This window comes from Agelaius phoeniceus, chromosome 4, assembly GCF_051311805.1.
Source record: "Agelaius phoeniceus isolate bAgePho1 chromosome 4, bAgePho1.hap1, whole genome shotgun sequence".
Taxonomy (NCBI): domain Eukaryota; kingdom Metazoa; phylum Chordata; class Aves; order Passeriformes; family Icteridae; genus Agelaius; species Agelaius phoeniceus.
In genome coordinates, this window is record NC_135268.1 from 56,803,637 (window position 1) to 56,830,098 (window position 26,462).

Consider the following 26,462-nt stretch of genomic DNA (forward strand, 5'->3'; position numbering starts at 1 on the left):
CACATGTAGAAAGGTTCCCGGGCTGTCTTCCCCAAAAGACATTAATTATCAGCCCCCTCAAAACACAGCAAACATCATCAAACATTGGAATGCTGAGATACCGTGGAGATTTAGAAATATCGATGTCTATGTAAAGCAGTAGTGAAAATCAGTCCTAAGAATTCCAGATGTCACTTTTAATGCAAAGGCACCCCCCCCCACCCCCCCCCAAATTTCTGCTTATCAACCTAGCTGAGCTAAATGGGTAACACTATTTTTTACGAGTTTTCTTTAAAGTGGAGTTTTGGAATGTATCGAAAGTAGTTTCACCCTCCCAGAGACTTTCTGGAAAGAAGTTGCTTGGCCAAGGTGGCAGAGTTGGCACATATGCAAACAGCTTTTGTTGCACAGACACAGGGAGGATGGTGCTGCTTTGGCAGCAGTGCTGGCAATTTGATATATGCTGTTGTCTAGCACAAGATCACGGAGTGAGTTCGTAGTATATAGACAGAGCAAGGCAAAGTGCAAACGTACCATTTACCAAAGCTATTCAATTAAGGAAAAGTCCCTACAAAGAAAATGGTTTTATAGCATGTCATGAAAAAATACTTGCCTTTTACTTTAAAAAGAAAAAAGACTGTTTAAGGGGGATGATTGTAGAGTATGTACCACTTCTAACAGATTTGCTGTGCAGAAGTACATAAGTGTGAGTGATGTAGAGGTACTTGTTTATTATAGAGCACATTTCAATGCAGTAATCATAAATATTGCTAAGGTTGTGCTCTGTTGAAATATGACCTACATACTCTTGATTGTTTGTGTTACGTGATTTGTCTGACACCCATTACATTCTGGGTAATGGCAGCCATTTGTTGCTGTGCACAGCAGGCTCTTTTGACAAAAGAAAATAGGCAGCAATAAAAAAGCTATAGTCTGAATTACATTCTGCACAGTGCTGCACTGCTGAGAGTTTGTGCAAGTGTGTTAACAATGCTCTGAACTGCCTCTTGTCAGCCTTCAGCCTGTAATGGCCATCTGTCCTTCCATAAATCTGTCAAAACCTGCTAAGTTCAAGAGAGAGTACAGAATATACCTTGTACTGTCAGTGCCTAAATGTACACATTGGGGAGAAATCAGTGCGTGTGAAATAATCCAGTGGTTACAGAATATTGTAATGCCACTGATGTGGGATCATAGCCCTCAGTGAAGATTACCACAGATTAGGGTGAAGATGAACAAGTGTGCAGCCAGCTGGTTTTCTCAGAATTCACCATTTGGAGATGGGTCAGGGGGCACTCTGGAGGTGCACTTGGAGTGGTGACGTGTATTCAAAACTTCACTCCCTCCTCCATCCCCCAGTGTAGGTTTGTTCAAAAGTTAAATGAACATTTTCCATCTTTTATCTGTTTCTGCTTGCCTGTGCACTTCCTGCTTCTGCTGAAACCCAGGAAAAAAGCCAGAATGCCATGAGGAAGCCCTTTCTTAGGCTGTCCCAGCCCTGTTCTGCCAGCAAGAGAAGTGCCAGTAAATTTAGCTCAGGCTGTACTTTCGTGAGGGTTTTTTTGGTACTTCCCCCCCCCCCCTTTTCTGAAGTTTATTGGGCTCTTTGTCAGGTTTCTGGAAATGTTATACTATATGTTTTACTTGCTTATTTCCAGGACAAGCTTTAAAGAAGTGAAATTTGAAATAAGATTTTATTTTGAATATTGGATTATCTCTGAGGTTTCTTTGCCTGAAATTCTTAAATATACATGTTCATTGTGGAGTGTTTGTATTTTTGTTTAATTCTTTCTTTAAAACTACATCAAAAAACCCAGTAACTAACCCCAGAATTTCTTATAGACTGTATAATTTCACAAGTAAAGTGTAATTTTAAAATTTTGTTTCTAGAAAGTTGTTTACTGAAGTATTTGTTCAATCTGAGCCTGAAGTTTTAACTTTGAAATTATTACTGCAGATTTTTGAATAGGACTGTTCTCTTAATTTTAGCAAAAGTTCACTTGGTAGTCAAATATATTTGTCAGTGAGGAGGTGCATAAGTTAAGAAGTAGTTAGGGCTGTCTCAAGTGAAGTTTTGGGAAGAAGAAAAAAAAATTGAGGACTTAGAGGAAATAATTTACCAGTGATGACTGCACAATTTTTTTTTAGTATTAAATTTAAATTTGGGGTAACTAATATTTTAGGTGCCATAAACTTTGCCTCAGTTTCCTTGAATTTTGTGGCATTAGGCAAAGTCTTTGCATAGCCATGGGTAGCTCATAACCATTTTTTCCAAACAGACAAAATCAAGTGTGTCTCTCACATTAAGTATTCATGCCTTGGTCCTTCTATTTGCTTGTTTTCTGAAAGAAATTCATTGCAGATAATGCAGTGGGACTCCCAGTCTCCATTTATGCTCCTTAGGGAGCACTGTCCATTGATGGACACTTTTCCTTCTTTACAGCAAAACACTATAAAACATGTTCCATTTGTATTGATCTGCCGAGCTGTGTTGCATGTTTAAAAATACAAACCAGAGCTCTATAACCATGTTTGAAACACACATTTCCTGTAACTCTGTCTGCCCTCTCTTCTCATTCTTGCTTAAGAACTAATGGAAAGCTCATTGCTTGGGCTAAAAGTATTCTTGGACAGCATGAGGCATCTGGATTGCTTAGGGATGGTCTGGATTACCTTGGAGAACTCCCTAATCTCCGTTTATTTTGTTACATTTTAAGCATATGTTACTAAATTATATTAGTGTCAATTGGACAGAAGCAAATTTTTGAAACCTAACATACTAAGTACCTTCCTGAGGAGAAATGATTTCCTGAACAGTGTCTGCTTTTTGCTATTACTCTGCCCTGATGTCTGGGATTATGCTTCGGTAAAGTCTAAAGAAATTCTATGATTTCTATAGAAAATATTGAAAGTTATATTCTACCCTTATAAAAATAATGGGAAGATGCTGCTTCAGTTCCCAGGCATTACTGGAATGTGCTGTAGTTCTTCCTGCAATTTTGTCTCATCACAGTGATACAATCTATTACAGTTACATAAATAATCCTGTTAGTTAGCAGAATATTTAGTCCTTGAATACTAATCTAATACTAATACTAACCTAATAACTAATACCAAGACTTACCTGTTTCATTTTGACTCCCTACTGCATGATTCTCACCACGATTTAGTTCTAAATGCGAAGGTTCAGTACACTTGTGGTTGTATTATTGTGCATTTGGGTTTCAGTTGCAGAACCACATTTCAGGCAAAATGTATTAATTACCCTCAACGAGTGTGTTAGACATACATTCTCAATGGTTAATGAACTCTGGAAACAAAGAGTCATTGCCACTGAGTTAGGATGGCTCTATTTCATTGCATTTAAGTTCTGCATCCTTTGGTACCACTCATTTATTTCTCTTGGCTGTGCTTTTATCCAGGTTCTTCTTTGCTAGGTTCTTTATGTTTTTGATGGTGACAGTCTTTTGACTTTTCATTTTTACATCAAAATCTGTTTTGTATTTAACAAAAGCGTCTTTGGAATTTTATCTCTTGATCTTTTCTATCAAAACCTACAGAGAGAGGGGCGGATGTCGTAGAGGAAGGGGAGGGACAGAAATGATGCTGAAGACTGATGGCGATGCATTAGTATTGTTGCTATTGTTGTTACCAGACCTTTGGTAGTTTTATTCTCAGTACTGGCAGTGTTGAAGCGATATAAAATGGGTCTTGCTTTGTATCTATTTTAAGAAGCATAGGAGCCACCTTTATAAACATTGTATGTGTGCTTAAAATCATTCTGTACCTCCTTTTATTCCCTGTAGGCCTAACTCCACCTACGACCCCTCCTCATAAAGCCAACCAAGATAATCCTTTTAGGACTTCACCTAAACTGAAGTCATCATGCAAGACTGTTGTACCACCTTCAAAAAAGCCCCGCTGTAGTGAGTCTTCCGGTTCTCCAGGAAATAACCCAACCAAGAAGGGTCCAGACCAGTCTGAGCTGTACACACAGTTTAACAAGACTACTGTACCGTGCAGTGGACATGAGGAGAGAAAGACAAAACGGCCCAGTTTGCGGCTGTTTGGTGACCATGACTACTGTCAATCTGTGAATTCAAAGTCGGAAATACACATTAAAATATCCCAGGAACTTCAGGACTCCAGACAACCAGAATTTAAGGATTCTTCACCTGGGTGGCAGTGTCAGATTTGTTCTTCTTTAGAACAAGACCAGTATTTCAAGAAAGAGACTTTACAGACAAATAAGCAGGGATCCCATGGTAATAACAGAAAACAGCTCCAAGACCAGGAAATTCGGGCTGAACTGAATAAGCATTTTGGTCACCCCAGCCAAGCTGTTTTTGATGAAGAAGCAGATAAGAGCAGAGAACTAAAGGACAGTGATTACAGTAATGAACAATTCTCCAAACTACCTATGTTTATAAATTCAGGACTAGCAATGGATGGTCTGTTTGATGACAGTGAAGATGAAAGTGATAAACTATGCTACCCTTGGGATGGGACACAAGCCTATTCATTATTTGATGTATCACCTTCTTGCTCTTCTTTTAACTCTCCATGCAGAGATTCAGTGTCTCCACCCAAATCCTTATTTTCTCAAAGATCCCAAAGGACACGCTCTAGATCAAGGTCCTTTCCTCAACGCAGGTCTTGTTCCCGTTCTCCATATTCCCGATCGAGATCAAGGTCACCCTGTAGTAGATCCTCTTCAAGGTATGGTACAGCAGATTCATGTATGATCATTGTAGCTAATAAGACAAACAGGAAAAACAATAAGAAACTTACCAAAAAGAAAGAAAAAAAAGCAAGAAATAACTTAATCCAGTGCAACTCATTCTATTGCTCCTGAGCTGATTAACTCTGAAGGTTACAGGTTTGCTGCAGAAACACTTTTTTCCAATATCCGTTGAATTTGCCAGGTTTACACCTTCTGAGTGGAGGCAGTCAGGTCAGAGGCAGAGCAATTGGTGAGAGATGTACACAACTAACCTTCCCCATTATCTGTGAGCTGCCTGGCGCCAATCTTGCTACAGCCTCTATCAGATGGACTTGACAATGGCTGACTGTCTGCTCTGTGTTAGCCTCAATAAGGAAAATTACTGAAGGGCCAGGAGGGGAGAAATCACTTGAGGCCCCTTAGTTGACTAGGAGATTGCAAACTGTCACTGGAAAATCCCACTGGTAGCTTTGAAGAAATTGTTAATTCAGGGAAGAGGTAGGAAATGGTGTCAATAGACTCAAATGGAATGACAGAGGTGAATGTGTTTCTTCCTGCAGATCTTGTTGCTATTGTGAGTCCAGCCACTGTAGACACCGAGCACACAGAAGTTCTCCCTTAGGTGGAAGATCGCGGTCCAGATCGCCGTGCAGTCGCAGACCCAGGTAGTGCCTTCGGCCTGCATTTGGTGTGCTTTGCAGCTGCTCCTCAGGAGATAATTGTAGAATCATAGAATCACTAAGGCTGGAATAGACCTCTGAGTTTTTTGAGTCCAGCCTTTGGCTAAACACCACCACATCACCTAAACCGTAGCACGTCCACTCATTTCTTGATCACTTCCAGGGATGGTGACTCCACCACTTCCCTGGGCAGCTCATTCCAATCCCTAACAACCCTCCCAGCGAAGAAATTCTTCCTGGTGTCCCACCTGAACTTCCTCTGGTGGAGTTTGAGGCCATTTCCTCTTGTCCTTTCTCTAACTGCCTCGAATAGTAAAGCATTCCAGAAATTGTATTTCTAATTTTACATTCACAAATACAGGTGCTTGATTTGATGACTAAGTTGTGTTTCCTAGATATGACAGCTATGAGGAATATCAGCATGAAAGGCTGAAGAGGGAAGAATACCGCAAAGAGTATGAAAAACGGGAATCTGAAAGGGCCAAGCAAAGGGAGAGACAGAGGCAGAAAGCAATTGTAAGCACTGTAAAGATAACTTTCATGTTGAAATAGATCTCTGTTTCTTTTCATGGATTCTAATGCTAGAATTCAGACTTTATTTCTCTTTTATAAAAATACAAAAATTTGCTTACGTGTATTTCTTAATATTTTTCATTTTAAGCAAATATGTATTTTCATAATAATTTCTGCTTTGGTGTCACACTACTAATTTTTTCAGGTTCTGTAAATTGCAACTCTCCAAGTTTTTCACGCTGAACAGATAAGAGAACTTACTAGACAAAGGGGTCATCCCAGACAGGACACTAATAGAAGAGAACTAATCTATTTCTTATACAGATATATGAGTGAACCTGCCTTTTATACTGTATTTCACCTACCAGACATACACGAAATAAGGAGTCAGGTGATGTACCAATTGCTGAACTCTCAGAGTGGCTGTAATTGTCTATACAGAGGGTGCAGACAACAGAACTCAAAACTGGGATCCAAAGACTTGGCTTGAATTATAATTTTTTCAGTGTCTGTGATTTCGTTAATTTTTAAAGTTATTTTTAGCAAAATAGTCTGAAGATGAGATGCAATTTAAAAATGTCACTTAGCACTGGCCCTCTCGTAATGAATATGTATTATTTAATTATTTTATCAGTGTTCTCTATGAAACAGCTAAAATACCTGAAGCAAAGAAAATAACCCATGTGGGGATAAGCAACTGTCTTGGCTGCTGTAGCAGTAGAACAGAAGGAAGAATGGCTGTTAAATGGATGGGTGGCTTTTTCCCCTTTTGAGTTCCCCAGTGGCAACTGCATTTTGATAAATTAAATTGGGAGCTGCTGTAAATCTGTTGCTGTAAAAGTTGCTAAGCCCATTTGGTGTCTCACCTTAACATTTTGATTTTCTGTGTCCTGCTCTTTCCATTGGGTTGTACCTACACAGCTCTTCTGGCTGTGCTCTGGCTCTTGCATGACCTGGTACAGACCAGGATACTTCATCTTCGTTCCCAGGTTTTCCATTAGTGCTCTGTCCAGAGGTCACCAAAATTAATAGGTCTTTTTCCCAGTGACATTAGTGGACTTTGTAGCAAAAGGTTATTTGTCACACGTTTGGCAGCATTTCTCCTAATGCACCTACAGAACCAGGAGTGTGTAGAGATTGACAGAGACTGGCATAGTCTACAGCAATGAGGAGTTCTGGGAGTGAACAGACAACTTTATGGTCTGCTTTATGTCTCTGCTGCTGTTGTTCTTAGTGAGCTTCAGCAAATCATTTCACTTTTCTCCATTTCAGGTGTCCTATCTACAAAGTGTGGGTGATCAGTGTATTTTGTAAAGCACAAGATTTAGAGCTATAACATGCTCTGCTGTGAAATGCAGTGATGGCAGTGGAATAATTTTGTTTGGCTTCAGACAGGGCCATATTTAAGTCAATTGTTGCAGTTAGTTTTAAAATATCTGGCTTCCATCTGCTTAGAGATGAACGCTACCTTCCAGCAATCGTAACTTACACTTGCTGTTCTCTCTTAGAGCTACCACAAATTAGAGATTCAAGTAGACTTCTGTCATGGGTGTATCTTGCTACTTCTCAATTACTGTACCTTACCCATATAAATAAACATGAATCCTGCTGAGGAGGTAGAAAATTTGATTTAGTTTAAAACAAACAAATATTTGGCAAGTAGCTAATCAAGAGAAAAGGAAAAAGGAAAGAAAAGAAATTTAAAAAGCTCCAGATATGCTGCATCATGCTGCATTAAAAATTCTAGACAATTCAAAACCAAGGTTGAATTTATTTTCTTTCTAAAGTGATCATTTTGATTATAATTAACTTAATTAATTGAATTATTTATTAATAGGCATAAATAAATCAAAACTAAAAATAAATATCAATAAAGGGAACACGGCAAAAAAATCTAAAATCCAGTCATCTGTGTGAGTTCTGCAGGAATTGTAGATTAAGTCCTATTAACTCCTTTATCCAAAGTCTATCAGCACTTATACTTTAAAAGTTTATATTGAATTGTGCCATTTTATACCCTGTGAAAACAGGTAAGGATTAGGAGACAGCAGAAAAAGGGGATCTCTGATCTCATGAATTCAGTGACAAAATTTGTATCTATAATTTCTAGCATTCTCTGCTCTTTTTTCTTATGCCTTTTGGTTTATGGGTCTCTTTTGTGTTCAGTCTTGAGGGACTCAACTCATTTATTGTTCAGCCACAAGAATGTCCTCTCTTTCTTTTCTTGAGCTCTTTCTACAGTCCCATAAATTTAGATTTCTTTGCTCTCTGTATTGGGGAATTTTTTATTTTCTTTCTAGCCCATTCTCATGCTGCCAGATATGATTTATGGCCACATACTTGCAGATGCTGTTAGAAGAGTGGCCCAAAGATTGGGCAGTACTAATGCCTCAGTTATTACACAGGGCAGGTGACTTTCTTCATGAGAAGAACTGCTCTGAGATCTCAAGAGTTAGTTGTAGAAAGGATGCACAGTAAAAAAGGAGCAGAAGTTGTGACAGAGCCAAAAGTCATTAGGTATTGTGGAACCAGTATCTAGAATTAGTCTCTGTGGGACAACAGGAATGGGAAACCTTCAAAAAAGAAATGAGAAAAATAAAAATAATATTTTAACATCTTTTAATCTGTCAAAACCATATGTGAAGCAGTGCCCTCTGATTGTGCAGGCAGCTTGTATTTTGGCAGATGTGAAGACATATTGACAGAATGCTGGGGAGGGTTAGAAGCACAGGCTTAGGTTTTAGAAGCCTATGCTCATGCTGTATGGCACATGCATGTTTGAACACTGCCCCTTCAATCTTGCATGCACCACCTTCACCATAGAATATTCAGAGCTAGAAGCCTGGGATAGTATTTTTCTGTATAGATTCCTGAATTCCTGTCCAGACTTAAAACTGTGTACAGATGGTTTGACTTCAAAAGGTGCTGTGATAGTCTTCTTGTCTTCTTTTTCTTCTCCTCCCCCTCGCCCCCTTCCAGTTACTGGAGATTCAGTGCCTTTTTTGTGGATTGAGGTCTTAATTTTTGAGCTGGCATGCCTGAAAAATATGGGCTGAGTGTACAAGGTACTTAGAGAGTTAAAAAAATACTTTTGTCAGTCATTCATTCATTCACTGATTTATACTTTTGATTGTGATTCCTTTCCTAACTGACCAGATGTTAGCACAGTTTAGTTTGATCTTTTTTTGTTTTATTTCACTGGGTCATGGGGTTTTTTTAGAATGGATCCTCACTGAACATAAGAATGGTCTGCCACCAAGACTTGCTTAACCATGTGAGCCAGATCATAGTGGAGACACATGGACTATGACTTCAGGAGCATTGCAGGACAGCAGAGTCTGCTTAGTGCTTTGTAGAAACTGGGATCTGACCCCCAACCAAGGCAGACCACAGTGATTTGCTAAGAGGCCTGTGGACCCCTTTTTTCCTCTGATACACTCCAGGAAATTTCTGAGTCGTGTGGGCTTTTACTCCAGCAGTTCATTCGATCATGTGGCAAATACTTTTTGAAGCATGGCACCTGAAATAGCACATTCCAATTCTGGAGTCACTAGCTGGTGATTCCTCATTGATAAGGTGCACCAGGGCTGGAGGTTAAGCTGTCTGATGAGCAGCTTGGTGTTGTGGCTCTCTGCTACTCTGCCACTCTATTCATGCTACTGACTTACAGTCACATCCTTCACAAGCTCATCTACTGTGTGCACTGGCTACTGCCAAGAGGTAGAGCAAAATCAGGTTATACTCAAGTAGAAAATTACAATTAACATTACCAATTTTCATTCCTAAATGCTGGCAGCCTTTATGAGACAAGTATCGAGAGTTGCAGTCCCAGGGAGCTTACAGACATAAAAAGATAAATGTGCTATGAGGCCACTGTATCAGAAAGAAACACATGGTTTCAAAGAAAATAAATTGCTCTAAAACAGGAAAGCAGGAGAAAGGTGGTTTCATAAATGAGTGCCTGCCTTCTCGAAAGTCTAAAACCAGAGTTAGCCTGTAATAGAATGCATTTCCACTTACGAAGGATTCAATGTATGTTGTATATTTAGTTTGGATTTTTTTTGTTGTTGCTCATCTTGATGGCCTAGATCCCAGATACTCTAATTTTACTGTATATGTTTCTACCTAAAGTTTGAGTTTTACTGGTCCATCATTATTTTTCTAGCAGTCACCATGGAGTTTCTCTGAACTGTTCTGAACAAGATAATAATCTTGTTTGGGTTTTTTTCCCCAGATTTTGTGATTTTTACTTTTGCCATTCATACTTACAGGCAATACTAATTTTTCTTTACTCAGTCTAAAGAATTTTTTTTCTCATTATTATTACATCAGAAGCTTAGGCTTTAATGGCTTATCTCCACCCATAACATTTCTGGTTTTGGAACTCTGTCCAACCAATCCCATTATGTTTTCAAAATGGTATTTGGCCTTCAGCTCTAAGGATAAAAGTCTTCATGGCTTAAAGTCTCTACTGGCAGAGAAGTCATTTGGCATGGGAGGCAACACAGACATGGAGTGTGTACCCAGCCAGACACCTGTGCTGGAGTGAGCAGCAGAGCCTTTACAAGCCCATAACAGAACCCAGCTTTCAAATGCTCCTGGATTCCTTCTCTCAGCTTCACATAAAGCATTACCTGGCTCTTGGAGAACTAGGTGTGCCCCACAGACATGCAGGCAAAAAGTGGTAGGAAAAATGGGAACAGCAGCACCACAGGCAGGCAAAGATAACAACTGCTGGGGGAAGAAGCAAAAAAACCCAAGGGAAAAGTAATGCATCTAATGGTCTGTGTTTAGTGAAATAAAGATGAAATAAAGACTTAGGAATAAGGAAGCACAAAGAAAATAAAGTTTTGGAGGAATCCTTTGCAAGACAAAAAGATCCTTAGCATCAGTCAATATTTAGAGGATGAGCAGTCCCTGTATTGACCCTTAGATGTGTAAGGTGTATCCCAGTCTTGTTTTCTCATATTTTGTTATTCTAATGCTTTAGGATTTTCATCTGAGACTTAAAATACTGCTTGTCAGTCCAAGATTTTCTGCCACAGCTTTCTATTCAAATGTTTTTGCTGCCATGAAGAACGAGCAAGATTATGGAAGAAGACAGAGATGTTAGGCCTGAAGGAGTTGGCTGGACTATTCTCTTTTTTCTAACCTGGCAGATCAAGGAGCCACACTTAATGCTTATGATACAAAATAAATCATGCACACTTTTGGGAGGGAAATATGAACAAGTAGCTTCTGGTGTTTCCTGCAGGTCCCCTCTGCCCATATTAAATTGAAAATAAAAGCTTTTCTCTGCCCTTCTCTAGGTTTCCAAGTCATCAATCATATCCTCTAACAACTGCAGTAAACATTTTACTTAATATGCCCATATAGACTTACACATGTAATTTATTATTAAAAAAGGTCCTTAACATTTAGGGGTGTGCTGCAATCTTGTTAGGCTTCTATAGCTCTTATTATTAATGGGAATAAAAGGAAGGCATCTCTGTGAATATTAATGTTCATAGTTGCTTTAAATAATCCAAAGTTAACCAAGGCAAAGACAAATCTGTGTGAATCCTGTATTCTTGGGTATCTTATTCCATCATGGCATTCTGCTTAAAAAAATACTTGAACCCATCTCCTCATATGTGCACACTGGAGGACATATGGTGCATTTCAGCTTTAAATCTGAATTTCCTTGATTTTGCAGGTTTAACTTATTCCCTTAACAGTACTTTAACAGTTTTTTTTTTTTAATTGTTCACTTTTGGTTTATTACAGTTGTCTTAAAGGGATATTAGAGATATAAAGGTTATTAGAGGGATAGAAGAAGGAAAAATTGCACAGGCATGCAGACAGACTTATGGAAGAGTGTGCAATAGATATTTCCATCACACTGTAATATAATAATCTCCATGTCAGTGAGTGAAACATTATGTTTTTTTCAGTTGAGATGTATTATCTCAGCTAAAGTATATTAGGCAGTCTGCTGTGTTATGTTCTGCTCCATCTGGTCAGTCATTTAGGTTCAATAGCAAGTATCAATGGAATTGTTTCTTATCAAGTGTTTCAGTGCGGTTAAATCCTTGATTTGGTAAAACAGTCTGAAAAAGTAATTACTCTGCATATGCAGATTTTCCTGGTTTTGAAGTGTATGGCACCCAACCATAGTGAAAGTAAGCAGAATTAGAATGTGGAAATGGAAGAAATGCAGATTTCTATAGCTTGCACTCCACAGTCCCTGGTTCACAGAAGCCTTGCCCAAACTCCTCTGTCAGGAAGGTCAGGGCTGTGGACTGGGACACAGTGGAGACAGAGATAAAAAGCAGCAGCTGTCTGGAAAGTACACTTGTGCCCTAAATGTATGGCTGCCCATGAGCACAAGTGCTTCTTTTAGCTGTGCCAGCTTCTCCAAACTGCACTGCTGTGGCAGAGAACAAGGGCAGCTTTTGGACCCTGTGTTTTGGAAGGTGTGACATTTAAAAGTGGATGTGTCCGTCCCAGCATGGTTACAGAGGACTATCAAGGCACTCACCTTGGTTCCTTACATAATCAAAAGAAGCAGTAGTTTCAAGTGTCTAAATTAGATCCTTACCAGGTCCCCCTGATTGAGGAGAGCTGATACATACTTTGGTAGAGCAACCAATCCACTGGGCTGACCAGGGACCTATTAGGGACACAAGTAATTCTTGTGCCATTCCTTAGTGGGTAGGGCTTTTGGGTAGGAATGTTTGATTCTTGAATCTCTGTTTTCTGCAGTTTTAAACTTTCATTTCTCAGGAGCTTTGATTAACTGGATCTTAGCCCCTGAGATTTGTGAGGCCAGGAAAAGAGTCAGTGAAAATAGTTTACTGAATGTGCTAGTAAGAGTTTCTGTTGGGAGACAGATATTTTAGTGCTGGCTTCCTGATGCAGGAATTGTTTATTTATTTTGCATTAAATAGTTCCTGAGAGCAAAGTGCTCTCCTGGGAACAGGAAGACAAGATTTCCAGCACCCCAAACTAAGAATTCTGATGGTCTCTTTATCTCAAATGAATACTCAAACAAGTAAAGAAGCGACATCAATATAATTTCTGGTTTAACTGTGTTTTGGTCTGATCTCAGTTGTATTGTCCATGGTCCAAGAGTGAGTGGTGCTTTATGCCTCTGTAGGGACTCATGGAAAAGATACATTTCATGCTATATCTGAATTGTAACACTATAAACTACCTGTCTCTTCAGGCTAGAATGTTTCTGAGCAGGAATGCAAGTCTATATTTAGGTCCCTAGTGCCTTTTGCGTTGCACAGTTGAGGTGCCATTAGCCTTTAGGCACCTCCAGGTTACGATAGTCATGAATTCTCAGCAGTCAGTGTAGCTCCTTCGGCATTCGGCACCTAAATTCTGCACAAGTCTCAGGTGCCAAAGTTGATGGTTTAAACTGACATTGCTGCGCTGACTGACAGATTTACGCCAGCTGAGAATGTGGTGGTGGTGGATTTATGGGGCTGCTGTGTGGGTGTGGAAGGGATGAGCAGCAGGGCCAGTAGTGCCAGGCCAGAGGCAATTGGAGACAGGAAGGCTGAGCACCCAAGCCATGTATAGCTGGTGCTTCTTTGCCCTGGTTACCTTAAGGTCAGTGTTTTAAAGATCTTCTTTTTCCATTTTCTTTTCTTGCAGCTCATTAAATGGCTCTGCCCTCAGAAAAGTGTTTATCCTAAAATTCATTAAGTTACTCTTAAAGGGTTTTCTGGTCCTTCCCTCATTCGGCTGAGCATTTGCACTAAGGAGGGAATGATACAACCATGGTTTGATTGTTATAAAAATATCTGATGCTTTGCTCCAAGCGCTGAAAGAACATGTAGAAGAGACCCTAGGGGGTCTTCAGTCAGGTGGTTTTTATTCTGACTAAACCAAAAGGCAGTGGTGACTGTGGGATATATTTTACTTCCTGCCATTCCCCCTGAAATATTTATTTTAATAAAAGGCATATTTTGGACCCAGTCCTGGTTTCTGCTGGCATAGAGTTAATTTTCTTCTTCATAGCTACAGTAGGTACAGCACAGTGTTTTGGATTTAGTATTAATGTTGATAAGACATTGATGTTTTAATTGTTGTTAAGTAGTGCTTACTCTGGATGAAGGACTTTCCAGTTTCCCATGCTCTGCCAGGGAGCAGGTGCACGAGATGCTTGCAGGGAGTATGGCCAGGACAGCTGACCTGAGGTGGCCAAAGGGATATTCCATACCATATGGCATCATGCCCAGTATATAAACCAGGAGGAGTTGGCTGGGAGAGCCAGAGCACTGCCCGTGGACAGGCTGGGTGTTGGTCAGCAGGTGCTGCACTTGTTTCTTTTGGGTTTTATTCCTCTGTCTCCCTTTTTCATTACAACCACTGTCATTAAAATTATTGCTATTATTATATCTTTCTTTGTTTCTTTTATTAAGCTGATCTTAATACAGGTGTTTCACCTTTTTCTATTTTTTCTCCCCATCCCACCAACGAGCAGGGAATGAGCTAGGGTCTGTGTAGTACTTAGTTTCTGGCTGGGGTGACAATCTTAAAAAGTTTTCCCTCTGTTTAAAAGTATGGATTATGGTGAAACAGGATTGCAGGATGAATCAGCTATTGAGTCATATGAGCTTATAATGTTATGCTTGTAATACATTTTGTTATGTCTGTGGTACACTTATGCAATTATTGTGTTACTTAATGCTACTCTGCAAGTAAGATGAGTTTTGCTTGGTATTCTGTACATGGCAAGAGAAAGGGAGTTCCTAGTTTGGAAGAGTTTGCAGTCCTGGAGGGGAGCAGGTAGAAAAGGTGAGAGGGAAGAAGGTGCAGTAGGATACAAAGGGAAGCATCTGTCAGTGTACAGAACAGTAACAGCAATCAGTGAGCCCTTCCAGGAGCACACCACCTGACAAATGTAGAGTCACTTAAATACCTTAGATGCTTTCCAGGAGAGAACTATTTCATGTACGTGCAAGATGCAGTAGGCCTTCCACAAAAGAGTACTTCTATAATTATGCATCCTCTGCACATCTGTGTGTGTCTTTGCATGCATGAATGTAAAGGTTCATCTCTATTACACATTTGTTAAAAGAACACCTTCCCGGTTGCTCTTTATCAACAGGAAGAACGTCGTGTGATTTATCTGGGTAAAATCAGACCTGACACAACCCGAACTGAACTGAGGGACCGGTTTGAAGTTTTTGGTGAAATTGAGGAGTGCACAGTAAATTTGCAGGATGATGGGTAGGAACTTTTGAGATTACTTCTTGTTTGAGAGCTGCCATATGTAAAAAATTTTGGCAGTGAGATTACTGGTATGGGAGTTACCAGTATGAGTCCTGTGACAGATGACATGCTGAGTTAAAAACCTTACTTATTTTCTTTCATCCTTATTTATTAATCTTGCTAGTTAAAATTTCCTGTCCCAGAAATAAGTATTTAGCTGCATGACAGGACAATCATGCTGATAAATGGATGCAGTATTTCTGGCATTTCGGCTGCTGGGTCTCTGGCAAGTTCTTGCTTTCAGGAAGGGGTTACACTAATGTGTGTTAACTCTTCTCAGCTTCTGTTCACAACTGTATTTTTCAATGGCAGAGACAGCTATGGTTTCATCACCTACCGCTATACTTGTGACGCCTTCGCTGCTCTTGAGAATGGATACACTTTACGCAGGTCAAATGAGCCTGATTTTGAGCTGTACTTCTGTGGACGCAAGCAGTTTTGCAAGTCTAACTATGCAGACCTAGGTAGGTATTTTGCTCTATGTGAATTGAAGTACTTAACAGGAATCTTGTAACTCATGAGAATTTAGGGTTTGCTTCTTTTTTCTTTACTGCTGATACCCTTTAAATGATTGGAGGGTTGTTGAAGAAAGTGGTTTTCAACTGCTGTAAGAAGTTTAAAAGTCTACTAATCTGAGCTGGCTTCTTTCAAATATTCCAAACTGTGAATATTCTTTTAAAGCCCATTTCTATCATTATCAAAATAAGTGCCCAATATTCAATAATACACTTCTAAGTTGAAAAGATAGCACTACAGAAACCTCCCATATGCTTTACTGTTTATTGCTGTAACTGTTTGATTCCAGTACCTCACTTATGTATATAAGAGATAAGCAGAGGACAAAGTAGATGCCCCAACCCAAAAACTTCAATATGATTCTTACTTTGCTGTGAGTTCTGTTGTAGATGGGCAGAGTTTGCCAGGGGCACTCATTAAACACAATTCATAGTTGCTCAAGTTTGAAAGCTAGAAGAGCTTGTGGCCAAATCTGACCCCTTAGTGTGGCAAAAACCACTGATCTCAACTGGTGATTCTAAAATTATGCATAAGCATCTATGTGTATGAAGGCGTCTCCTTGCAAGGCCTTCCAGTTGTGATGTCAGAGGCTCCAGCCTGTGGAAAGCTTAGCAATTCTCTTGGTGTTTGAAGTTCCACTGATGTGGGCTTTATGCATAGCAGTGTCCAGCCCCCAGTATGCTGTGATAACTCCAGTCCCAAGTGTGCATGCTGGCTGTGACAACACACTTGGGTCTGTCTGAGTCTTGCCTGGGCAAAAGTCTATGATTCTGTCCTATGCTCCAAGTCAGGGTGTGGTGCTTCCCCTTGCAAGGATTTTTGGAGAAGTTCAAAGTCTTCCAGCAGGAATACTAATGTTAAGTATATGTGTAAAGAGACTACTAAAACAGCCTCTGTAATATTACAATATAGGATAAACTCACCTCTTATTTAATTACCTTTTAAAATGTAAAGTATTCATTTAATGTTAAACCTTTCCTAATGCCTGTATAAATAGACTAAAGGCATGGAAAATACTCTTTTCTGAATTACATAGCAAGGCACATTTTTGCTGTTGAATCTATATTAATCAGATATTGTAGATTTTTTTATGAATAAATGACCACAGTCATTAAAATCTCTCATAACCCTGTAACACAGTGCTAATGAAATCTTGTATGTGCTGCCCTCAGCTTTGTACAATGCAGGAAGTGAATACAGATATATTTTTTCTAAGCAATTGATGTCTTTTCAAAATAAATTATGAAGATTATATGCATTGTTCACAATGAATATGCTATAATTCACTTCAGTGGCTAAACAGATAATGTAAAGCTAAGAAAAGGCAATTGACTGTTGAAGAGATACAGGGTTGATGTAGAAAATATAAAAGGTAGCAAGGCATTTGTTGAAATGTAGGCTGATAAAAACAGTAAAACCAGATTAAAGTCTTGCCTTGATTTGACTTATCTTCAGCAATGGAAGCCAAGGTCATCTCTGTATCTCAGAAAATCTGGGGTTTAAAGTAAGTTGTCTGAAGGGAACCCTCTTGAACATTATTCATCACTGGGAGTATTCCCTGTCAACTCTCTCCATTGTGAGAGGGATTCCCAGAGTATCTGTGAGCAGACTGTTTTCACTTTGTCCTGCTGACAGCTTGAGCTTCTGTACTTCAGACTGCATTCCCTGTATTTTGCAGAGTATCTGATAGAGCAACATAAGGAAATGGCAGGATGAACTTTAAAATTCATGAGCTGGTACCAGGACAGAGAGAATTAATCAGCTTTGGGTTGAGTACAGAAGAAAGAAAACACTTGAAATAGTAGTCAGAAGTTTAACACCTCTCCTCTGTGAGAAGATATTGTCTTAGCAGAACTTGTAATGAACATTTAATGCGCAGTGTGTCTTATAGTGGTAGATGGGGAGTTCTGATTAATTCAACACAAGAAATGGCAAGAAAAGGGCACTCACATAAAGGAGCTGTGACACAGGAACTGGTGAGAGTCAGTGTTAAGCAGGGTTGACTCCAAAAGGAAATTCATTGCTTGCAGCCATGTCAATAATTGTACTGGAGTTGTGTGGCCACAAATGTACAATTCCTCCTCTGTGCTGGGAACAGACTGATGTCCATGCCTGAGCAGCTGACAAGGCTGGAACAGGTATCCCAGGCTGCAGGGGCTGAGCTGTTGTTGCTGCTGTGGCTTATCACATGTGATGCAGAAAGCTGAGGAGCCCACCTGAGACTGCTCATGCAGCCTTGCAGAGGCCCTGCCCAGAATTGCTCACACTCTAAACAAGCAAACCCAAAAAGATAAATTGAAGCAAACCCACATATTCTGGCAGGTGTAAAGAATTCCACAAGACCCCAAGGCAAGGTGGGCTCTGTCCTCTGTATGCTGCTCATAGACTGCTTTGGCATTCTTCAGAACCTTAAGGAAAATTAAGTCTTGGACATGTTATGAAACTGCAGTTGCAAGATAAAGGTGGAGTTTTGGTTAAGGTATCTGTCAAGATTATCTGGACTACTTAGAGACATATACATGAGTGCCTTGGTGCTCAAGTCCTTGAGGAAACTGTTTTGAGTTAACCTGCTCTAAATGTATATGCAATTAGTGCTTCTTCCCCACTGCTGATGATGTGTACCACTTTTGTTAGGTGCTGCTTCTTACCAGGAATGCCTAAAGCTTCTGTAATGGTCATTGCTATGCTTTTGTCATCCCCTGAAATTGTGGTTGTAAGTGTATTGTTTCTTTAGCATCTTGTTTGTACTGATACACAGAGAAAATAAGTAGTTCTTGCCTCTTACCTAAACTTGCATCTTTTGGGTTTCAGATTCAAACTCAGATGATTTTGATCCTGCTTCTACTAAAAGCAAGTATGACTCCATGGATTTTGATAGTTTACTCAAAGAGGCACAGCGGAGCCTGCGTAGGTAACAAGCATGTCATCCGAGGAAAACAAAGGGATGGCGAATACCTCACGGACATCACGTCCTTCAATAATGGACAACTGAAAAGTCGTACTTAGGAATTTCTCCTACTTTACACTCTCTGTTCAAAACCATGGTTTACATGAACACAGCTGCTCGAGGAGTGGAGGGGCAGGGTGCTGCCCAGCAAGCACACGCATGGCCATGGGTGTCAGCTGCGCTCTGGTGGGCGAGCGGTGGCGGGGGAGCCGGGCGTTCCTGGCGAGTTCAATGCAAATCACGAGACATGGCAGCAGTTCCACAGAGATACACGTACAACGATGAACTGCAAAATCTGTACATAGTGCATTTTAACAAAAAAAGAACAAAAACAAACAGAGAAAAAAACCCCAGTGTGAGAACTATGGCTGCTGATGTCTGGGGATCAGACACTGCATATTTTTTTTTTTGTAAAGAAGCTTCTTCTCATGGTGATAATATGACAATCCAGAAGAAACCACAGGTCCCAGAAGCCTGCAATCTGTCTTAGCTTTGTTTTAAGATTGTTCTTTTTTTGGTTGGTTTGTTTTTTGGGTTTTTTTGTGGGGTTTTTTTTTTTGCAGAAAAGAAAATTAAAAGGCTCAAGCTTCCCTAACATTTTGAAGTTTCATCTTTTAATTCTGACACCCATGTAAATGTCTACAACATTGATCTTCCACAGCAAAATTTTCAAAGCCTTGTTAATGGTCAAATGTGCAGCTTGTTCAGCGATTTATTCTAATGAGCGGACGTGGTGTTACATTATTAATGAGAATTGGATATAACTATCTGAGTGTGTGCACAGATAGTTTATTTGCTACATTCTCTAAAGTAGTTGAGTATACACAAATGTTAAATGGAGTATTTTTATTTGTGTACATACTGTATGACGATGTTCTTTTTTGTTACAGCTATGCACTGTAAATGCAGCCTTCTTTTCAAAAACTGCTGAATTTTTCTTAATCAAGAATACTCAAATGTAATTATATGAGGTGAAACAATTATTGTACACTAACATATGTAGAAAGCTGAACTTACGCTTATATATATTTGATTGTAAAGAAAAAGAGAAAAGCGTGTGGGTGAGGGTGTGAGTGTGCATATGTGTGCATGTGTGTCTGAGTGCAAAAATGCATTATACACATTCATCCCTTCTTTGGTGAGCTTATATAAGAATTTTGTCAAGAATTATCCTAGCCCAAAAGATATTAACCACCTTCTGCAGTATTTTTCCACATTTTTCTCATTGCTTGATTTTCTTTTGCAGTTTTATACACTGAATTTGTTAGGGGAATGAAATTTTCTCATCTAAATTTTTCTAGAAAATATCATAATTTTATGTAAAGTCTCTCAAATGGGTAATCATTAAGAAATGTTTTTATTTTATGTATCAACAGTAGTTTTGGAACTAGAGGTCAAAAATCTTTTTAAAATACTATTTTGTTTTAATTTTTGTGATTTTAGTTTGATAAAAATATGCTGAGGTACTAAGTACAGTATGATTTTTACTGTAATTCTGTGTCTAAACACTGTTCTTGAAGCCAGTAATATTTTCATTGGCAGAGTTTAATGATGGTATTTATCTATATTTTTTACAGTTATGCATCCTGTATAAATACCAATCCTTCATTCCTTTGTTTACTAAAGAGACATATTTATCAGTTATAATTATCCTATTTATTATAAATTATGAGATGACTAAAAGAATAAAAAGGCCAGTGGAAATTTTATACCTAGGATGCATGATGGTTGTCAGTTTGGAGTAAGCAAGTGCTTTGTTTGGAAATTCCGCTTTTGCAGAAGCAGTGGGTTGGTTTTGGTTTTTTTCCTTTTTTTTTACTATGCACTAGCATGGCCTCAAATGTGCCCATGACATTGTTGCTAATGACATTGCTTCTGTTAAATTAAATAGAAATTTCAGGAAAGAAAAAAACCACAAGAGTATAAACTACTGCTATTCTGAGCATCAGAATTTCATCTGAACTCGGAGTCTCTACTGAATCAGCAAAGTTTGGAATTTGCTTGTGAATGTATAGATTTCTTATTCTATTACTCTTTGGCATTCATGACTCCTCTTAAAGGTATGGCACACCTAACTATTTAATCTACCTTCCCACTCCAAATCTTAGAAAACTGATTCTACCCCCATACCAGTGCAGTTGATTCTGATGGCTGCATTCATTTTATCACCAGCATATTGTGTTCTGAGAGATTCCACTGTCTGTCCTGTCGGATGCTTGCTTGATTTTTTGGCTTCTTATTTCTCAGTAGATAGATAGCAATAAAACAAAAAAAAAAAAGAGAAAAGAACTTTTCTGGAAGTTCTGTGTTACAAATGTAACATCCTTTACTCTGCATAATTCTTGTTGTTGCTCTGTAGGTTAAAAATGCAGGTATTTTAACTTTGTGTGAATGCCAAACTAAAAGTTTACAATTTTCCTTTCTGGATTTTGAGTATCTTCTGTTGTAAATAAAAATATTAAAAGCAATAAATTATTTTTAAGAAATCAATATTTAGTATATCATATTATGTGTTCAAGGACCAGATGCATTGCCTATTTTGCCTTTACATTTCTGTCATTAAATTTTAAAACGTTCTCTTTTGCCCTAGATTGCTGACATTAAGAAATTGGTGTGGGGTTTGTGTGGGGGCATTATTTATTTTTCACCAAGCAGGCATAATGAAGTGAGTCAATTTTTTTTTTCACTGGCCTGGCAAACATTTTCATCTTGAAGATGGCTTTCCTCTGTGGATTTACAAATTACATATGAAATTAATAGAGCTAGGATTGCTGAATAAAGCTATTTGGATCTTTCATAGACACTGTAGTAGGAAATCCATCAAAATATAAACTCAGTGTTTACTTTTCTTTTTTTCTTCCCCTAGAACATTTCAAATTAGCACATGTACCACATTGTCACCAGAGGCAAATTGCAGTATAGCTCTGTGTGTTTTTTATAAGAAGACTGTACTGTTGCTTTCATGCTGTGGTAAGTACCACATCCACAATACAGGTAACAGAACTGGTACTTAGGAACTGTGGTCTTTCCTAGAGCTGTAACTCAGTAATTCCTACAGAATGGAAAATTATCTAAATACTAATCCAAACAGAGGGAACCTAAAGTTAAAGAAAGACATCTGTGCTAAACTACTCTGAAAAGCGGTTGGGCTGCCATCACCAAGAGCAGCACTGAGAGGAAAGTTTGTGCCTCTGGGGTAATAATACTTGGGTCAGTTGAAAAAAAAAAGAACAAACACAACCGCACCTCCTTCTCATCCCTTTAGATGTAAGCCTACAGTAGGTAATGATTATGTGTCCTTCTTAATGGCTGTAATGAGAACTTCAATCACTATAGTATAAGATCTGATCTATAAATGAACTAGAATAGCCATGTAATATAATGTGATGATTCTAAATTTGTACCTATGTGACAGACATTTTCAATAATGTGAACCACTGACCTGATGGAGCTACTGTAAGATTTGTACAGTAGGTGAACATGTAAAGTTGTGGGTTGGACTATGCTGAACAGGGGAAGTGAGATAGTAGTTAAGCCCAAGCTGGGCTATTTTCCACCTGCCGATTCTACATGTACTTTTGTGGTTTAATTCATTGTATGAAAATTCCTGTGATTTTTTTCTTTTTTTTTAATGTGCAGTACACATCAGCCTCACTGAGAAAATAAAGGGAAACGAATGTTTCAAATCCATTTCTGTTTCTCATTCTTATTACAGGCTTTTTTCCCCCACAATTGGTTGTGTAGTGGGTTTTCTGTTACTCTTTCTAGTGGACTTCAGATTATTGGCCAGAGCATGCCTGCATTACTGCACTTTGTACAGGGCACAGCATCACACATTTTGATATATTTAATGGCAGAAAGTGGTACCTTTCTGCCATGAGTACCCAAGTCTATTGAAGACCTGTGCCATAAACCATGTAAGAAAACTTTCAAAACATTCTCAGTGAGTTTAAGAGTTGTGGTTTGAGTTAGAAGGGGGTGGGGAATGTAAGGACTTTTCTGTCTGTCCATGCTGGATCCCAGTGCAGGTAGTAGGGACTGAGAAGTGCAAAATGGTTGGCATCTTCTATCCTGAGATGATAGACACCTGTTCTGGGAATAAGCCTGTCAGGAGAGTTTTTCACCGGCCCCTGTCTCAGCAGACAGATCAGGAGGACCAGGCAGGTAGGTGACAAGTGTGGCTGTCCTGACTCCTTTGAGGATGATACAGTGTGCACCATATGGGTTTCCACGGCAGCATTGCCACTGGGCAGGCAACTGGTAGGCGCAAGAATGGCAGAGGATATTCATACCCCTCTCCTTTACATGCACAGAAATAGGGGAAGAATGGCTTTTGTTTGGTTTGCCCAGGGCTCATTCACAGGTAGCCATTTTACAGCTGCAGGCCTGTTCTGCTGCGACAGCATCCTTCTCTGGGGGCTCACAGCACAGCACCTGGGGCTGAGTCTTCTCATCGAATGTCACCTCAGCAGGGACCCAGCTGCCGTGTGAGGAGCAGCTGCTGGACAGCCTGGCTGTGCTTTTTAAGGAGATGACTACTGAATTCACTTGAAAAAATTGCTTTTCTCAAAACAACCAGCCTCCACCTCATCTCTCTTCCTAGCATTGCTATTTAATTTATGCTCTGTAACTTGCAAAAATGTTTAGCTTTTGCATTTTTACCATTTGCTAATCCAAACTGTTCTGCTTGGCTCTCGCAAGGGTGGTAGAGTGAAGTTCCTCACCCTGCGGGATTTGCGTTGTTGACTCTTTGATCAAATTAATGCTCAAAACGTAGTAGGCCAAATCATTCCTGATGTATTTCATCAGTCTTGCTGCTGTTCCTCAAGGAATGAATTTAGCCCAGTATTTCTCCAGTTACTAGGCTTTCTAATTTCATTTGTTTATTCATTTCATATTTTTGCATAGCACTTTTGACGCTTGCCAAAAAAAGCACTCCACATTAGATTTCCAGGAAACTATTGCCTCCCATCTCTTTTTACATTATTAAAGTCTATTGCGTAAAATCAGGGCTTTCCATTGCCTGTTATCCTGGGTCACCATTTTTCCCCACAGTGAATATTGCAAGCTGAGCACCTGAAATCAGATTCAGGCACCTCAATGAGTGGCCTGATTTTCAGAAACGCTGAGCATCTTGCAGCTCCCATCGACTTCAATTAGACCTGCTGTCTCTCAGCACTTTTAAAAATCAAGCCACATATATAGAGCCCCAATTCAGCACAGCGTTTACATTTGTGCTTAAGTCTGTCCTGATTCAGCAAAGCACATAAGCATGAGTGTTTTTAGATCCATTGAAGTCAAGTGCTCGGCTGCTTTGAATAAAAATAGACTCTTGGATTGGGGCCTAAGATTCCAAATACAGAAACTAACACCTAATTTTAGGCTCCATTTGGAAAACTGCCTCTCCTACCACCTTTAACCTTTAATGCTTACAGAAAACACAAAAACGGCCATCAGGTCTTATGGGGAAGAGAGAGAGTTTTAGGGGAGAGAAGTGGAAGCAATGGACAAAATTATTCCTTGAGGAAAATGTTTTGAAAACTTTAAATTCAACTCTTGCAAGATGCCTTGATTCATAGCTATTATTTCACATTGCGCTTCCAGGATCTCTTTGAAGATTAATGTGCAGTTATTCTATTGTCCTTCACCATTAATTAATAAATTGCTATATTAAACTTTAACCAATGCCAACTTCTCCTGCTTTTCTGCGAATCACGTTCTCACCATTGATATTCAATGTTCACAAGCAAACTAATCTATAAATCAATTTTCTCTACTTTATCAAACAGCAGAAAGTAATAAAGAAGGTCACAAATAGTACAGTAGTTCCTTGGAGGTTTGTAACATCATAATTTAAAGCTCAGAAAGATTGAATCAAAAGTTGAATTAATCCCTAAGGGAAAAGATTCTATATAGATTCTATTGATAGATATAGGGCAGCCTGTCTTCATTGGGAGCTGGTATATTTGTTCAGGGCAAAGGAGACTAGTCATCTCAGCAAAGAAGAAAATGAAATCCTCCATGAGAGGAAGTGAGTCTGTCCCCTGCTTCCCATTGCTTGCTCCCCTCACATGGCTCTGCTGGGAAAAAGAGAAAGCCAACTCATCCTTTGCTACATGATGTGCTCTGCTGAACGGCTGGTGTCTGTGCAATGCAATTATGGAAACCAGCTGGAACACATATATAAATCTTAAATGTTGCTCTTGATTGGTGTTCATTCCTCAAATGATGCTCTTATTGTCAAACAACCTCAACCCAAAATCTTAGCAGCCTATGAACACAAAGCAAAGTGAAAGGTTGTTTTCTTCAATGACAAATTTTGAAGTTACACATACTTATTCTGCAGCTGGAAACATATTCCTCAAAACATGTTTAGATTTTGAGATTCCTTTGAATTATTGCAGCTTCCTTTCAAGAGTCTTCTGGAATAATAATTTTGCAAAGGCATTTCTGATTCTTTTTTATAAAAAAGTCTATAATCTTTATGATGTGACTGGACCTGGTGAATTAAGCTCTTCCTAATTCAAATGGAATTAATTGGGAGAAAAATACTCTCATATAAAGGGGAATATTTTTGTAAAAAATTACCAATGGTTCAGTTGAAAAAATTATACTCACAGGTTTGGTAAACAGTGAGATCTGAGATGAAATGCACCTTTGGTAGGCGTGCATGTTGAAGTACAGGAGGATAGAAGGGTTTTTGCTTTCATACTGACTTCTGCTATTTGCTAGTAGAAAGGAACTGAGCTGCCCTGAGAAAAGGCAACAGAAGAGAAAACAGGTACTATCCAGTCTCTCCAAAATCAGTGATTAAACTCTAACCCTCATCTGCCTTTTGCATTAACCCTGGCTTATGTAAATAGTGGGCAGTGATCGAAGGTAAATAATCTCATGTGCCTTATTTGCGTCATGGTAGATTGTCGGCCAGGTGTAATGTAAATGAAAGCCAAAGCTAAGTATGAAGTAAAACATGTCCTAAAGAGCAGAATATGCAAATTTCTCTTAAGACTTTTCATCAAATAAAATATTTGCTGCAGTTTATTTTTGACAATCTGTGTTTCATTCTCTACTAAATTAGTACTTGATTAAGTAATAAAATTATTACAGCCATAAAGTTACTGCACTATACCTTCAAGAGATCTTCTCATCCTCAGATTATTGACTTTGGCATTGTGAAAAACACACATTGGTGTTTTATACTAATTCTTTCCTGCTGCATTTGCAACTCAGGCCTATGCTTGTTTATGCAATGTGTTTGCAGTAAATTTATTAAAAAAAAAAAAATCAGCCCCACACTTGAAAACTAACGGAGTGCTTTCTTGTTTTAACCATTTACTGGAACAATACCACAGCTAACTAGTTTTCTATTGCATGAATAATTTATTGTCATAGCTAAGCATGCCCTGGGTTATACACTCCTGCCAGCAAGTGTGGAGTGGTGAGTGCTGTTGCTGAATAATGATTAATTACTCGCCCTTCTGAAGGAGCCCTGCTTTGTAAACTGGTCACACAGCATGTTACGTGGATTGTGTCTGCTCTACAAAAGGTTACTTGCAATCACATAATGAGACATAATGATGCACATCACAACAATTCTTTGGTACAAATCTGCACACAATGGAATTTAGACAGAAACCCATTTATTTACATACCTTGTGTGCCAGAGGGTACAAAACGTCACTGCAGCACTGAAGTGCTGCCATTGCTCTTCTGCAGTGCTGACATTTTGGATGAAAATAGTGTGATGGCTTCTTCAGGAACCTCCAGCCTCAACTTCAGAGTTGTCTTGTGACAACCTGCTGGCAAACTCTGTGAGGAACTTGGCTCCCGCTGTGTG

At 39.1% G+C, this 26,462-nt stretch overlaps 1 protein-coding gene across 2 annotated transcripts in view; it reads left to right on the forward strand.

Moving 5' to 3' along the window:
* The window catches only part of PPARGC1A (PPARG coactivator 1 alpha), a 368,271-nt gene extending 345,956 nt beyond the window's left edge, over positions 1-22,315 (forward strand). For both annotated transcript variants that reach the window (XM_077177654.1, XM_054633191.2), the window contains 6 exons: positions 3,786-4,698; positions 5,263-5,367; positions 5,778-5,898; positions 14,999-15,120; positions 15,475-15,626; positions 18,490-22,315. In XM_077177654.1, coding sequence (XP_077033769.1) covers positions 3,786-4,698; positions 5,263-5,367; positions 5,778-5,898; positions 14,999-15,120; positions 15,475-15,626; positions 18,490-18,593 — 1,517 coding nt within the window. In that variant the 3' untranslated portion in view covers positions 18,594-22,315. The remainder of the gene's footprint in view (positions 1-3,785; positions 4,699-5,262; positions 5,368-5,777; positions 5,899-14,998; positions 15,121-15,474; positions 15,627-18,489) is intronic.
* Positions 22,316-26,462: the final 4,147 nt, after the last annotated feature.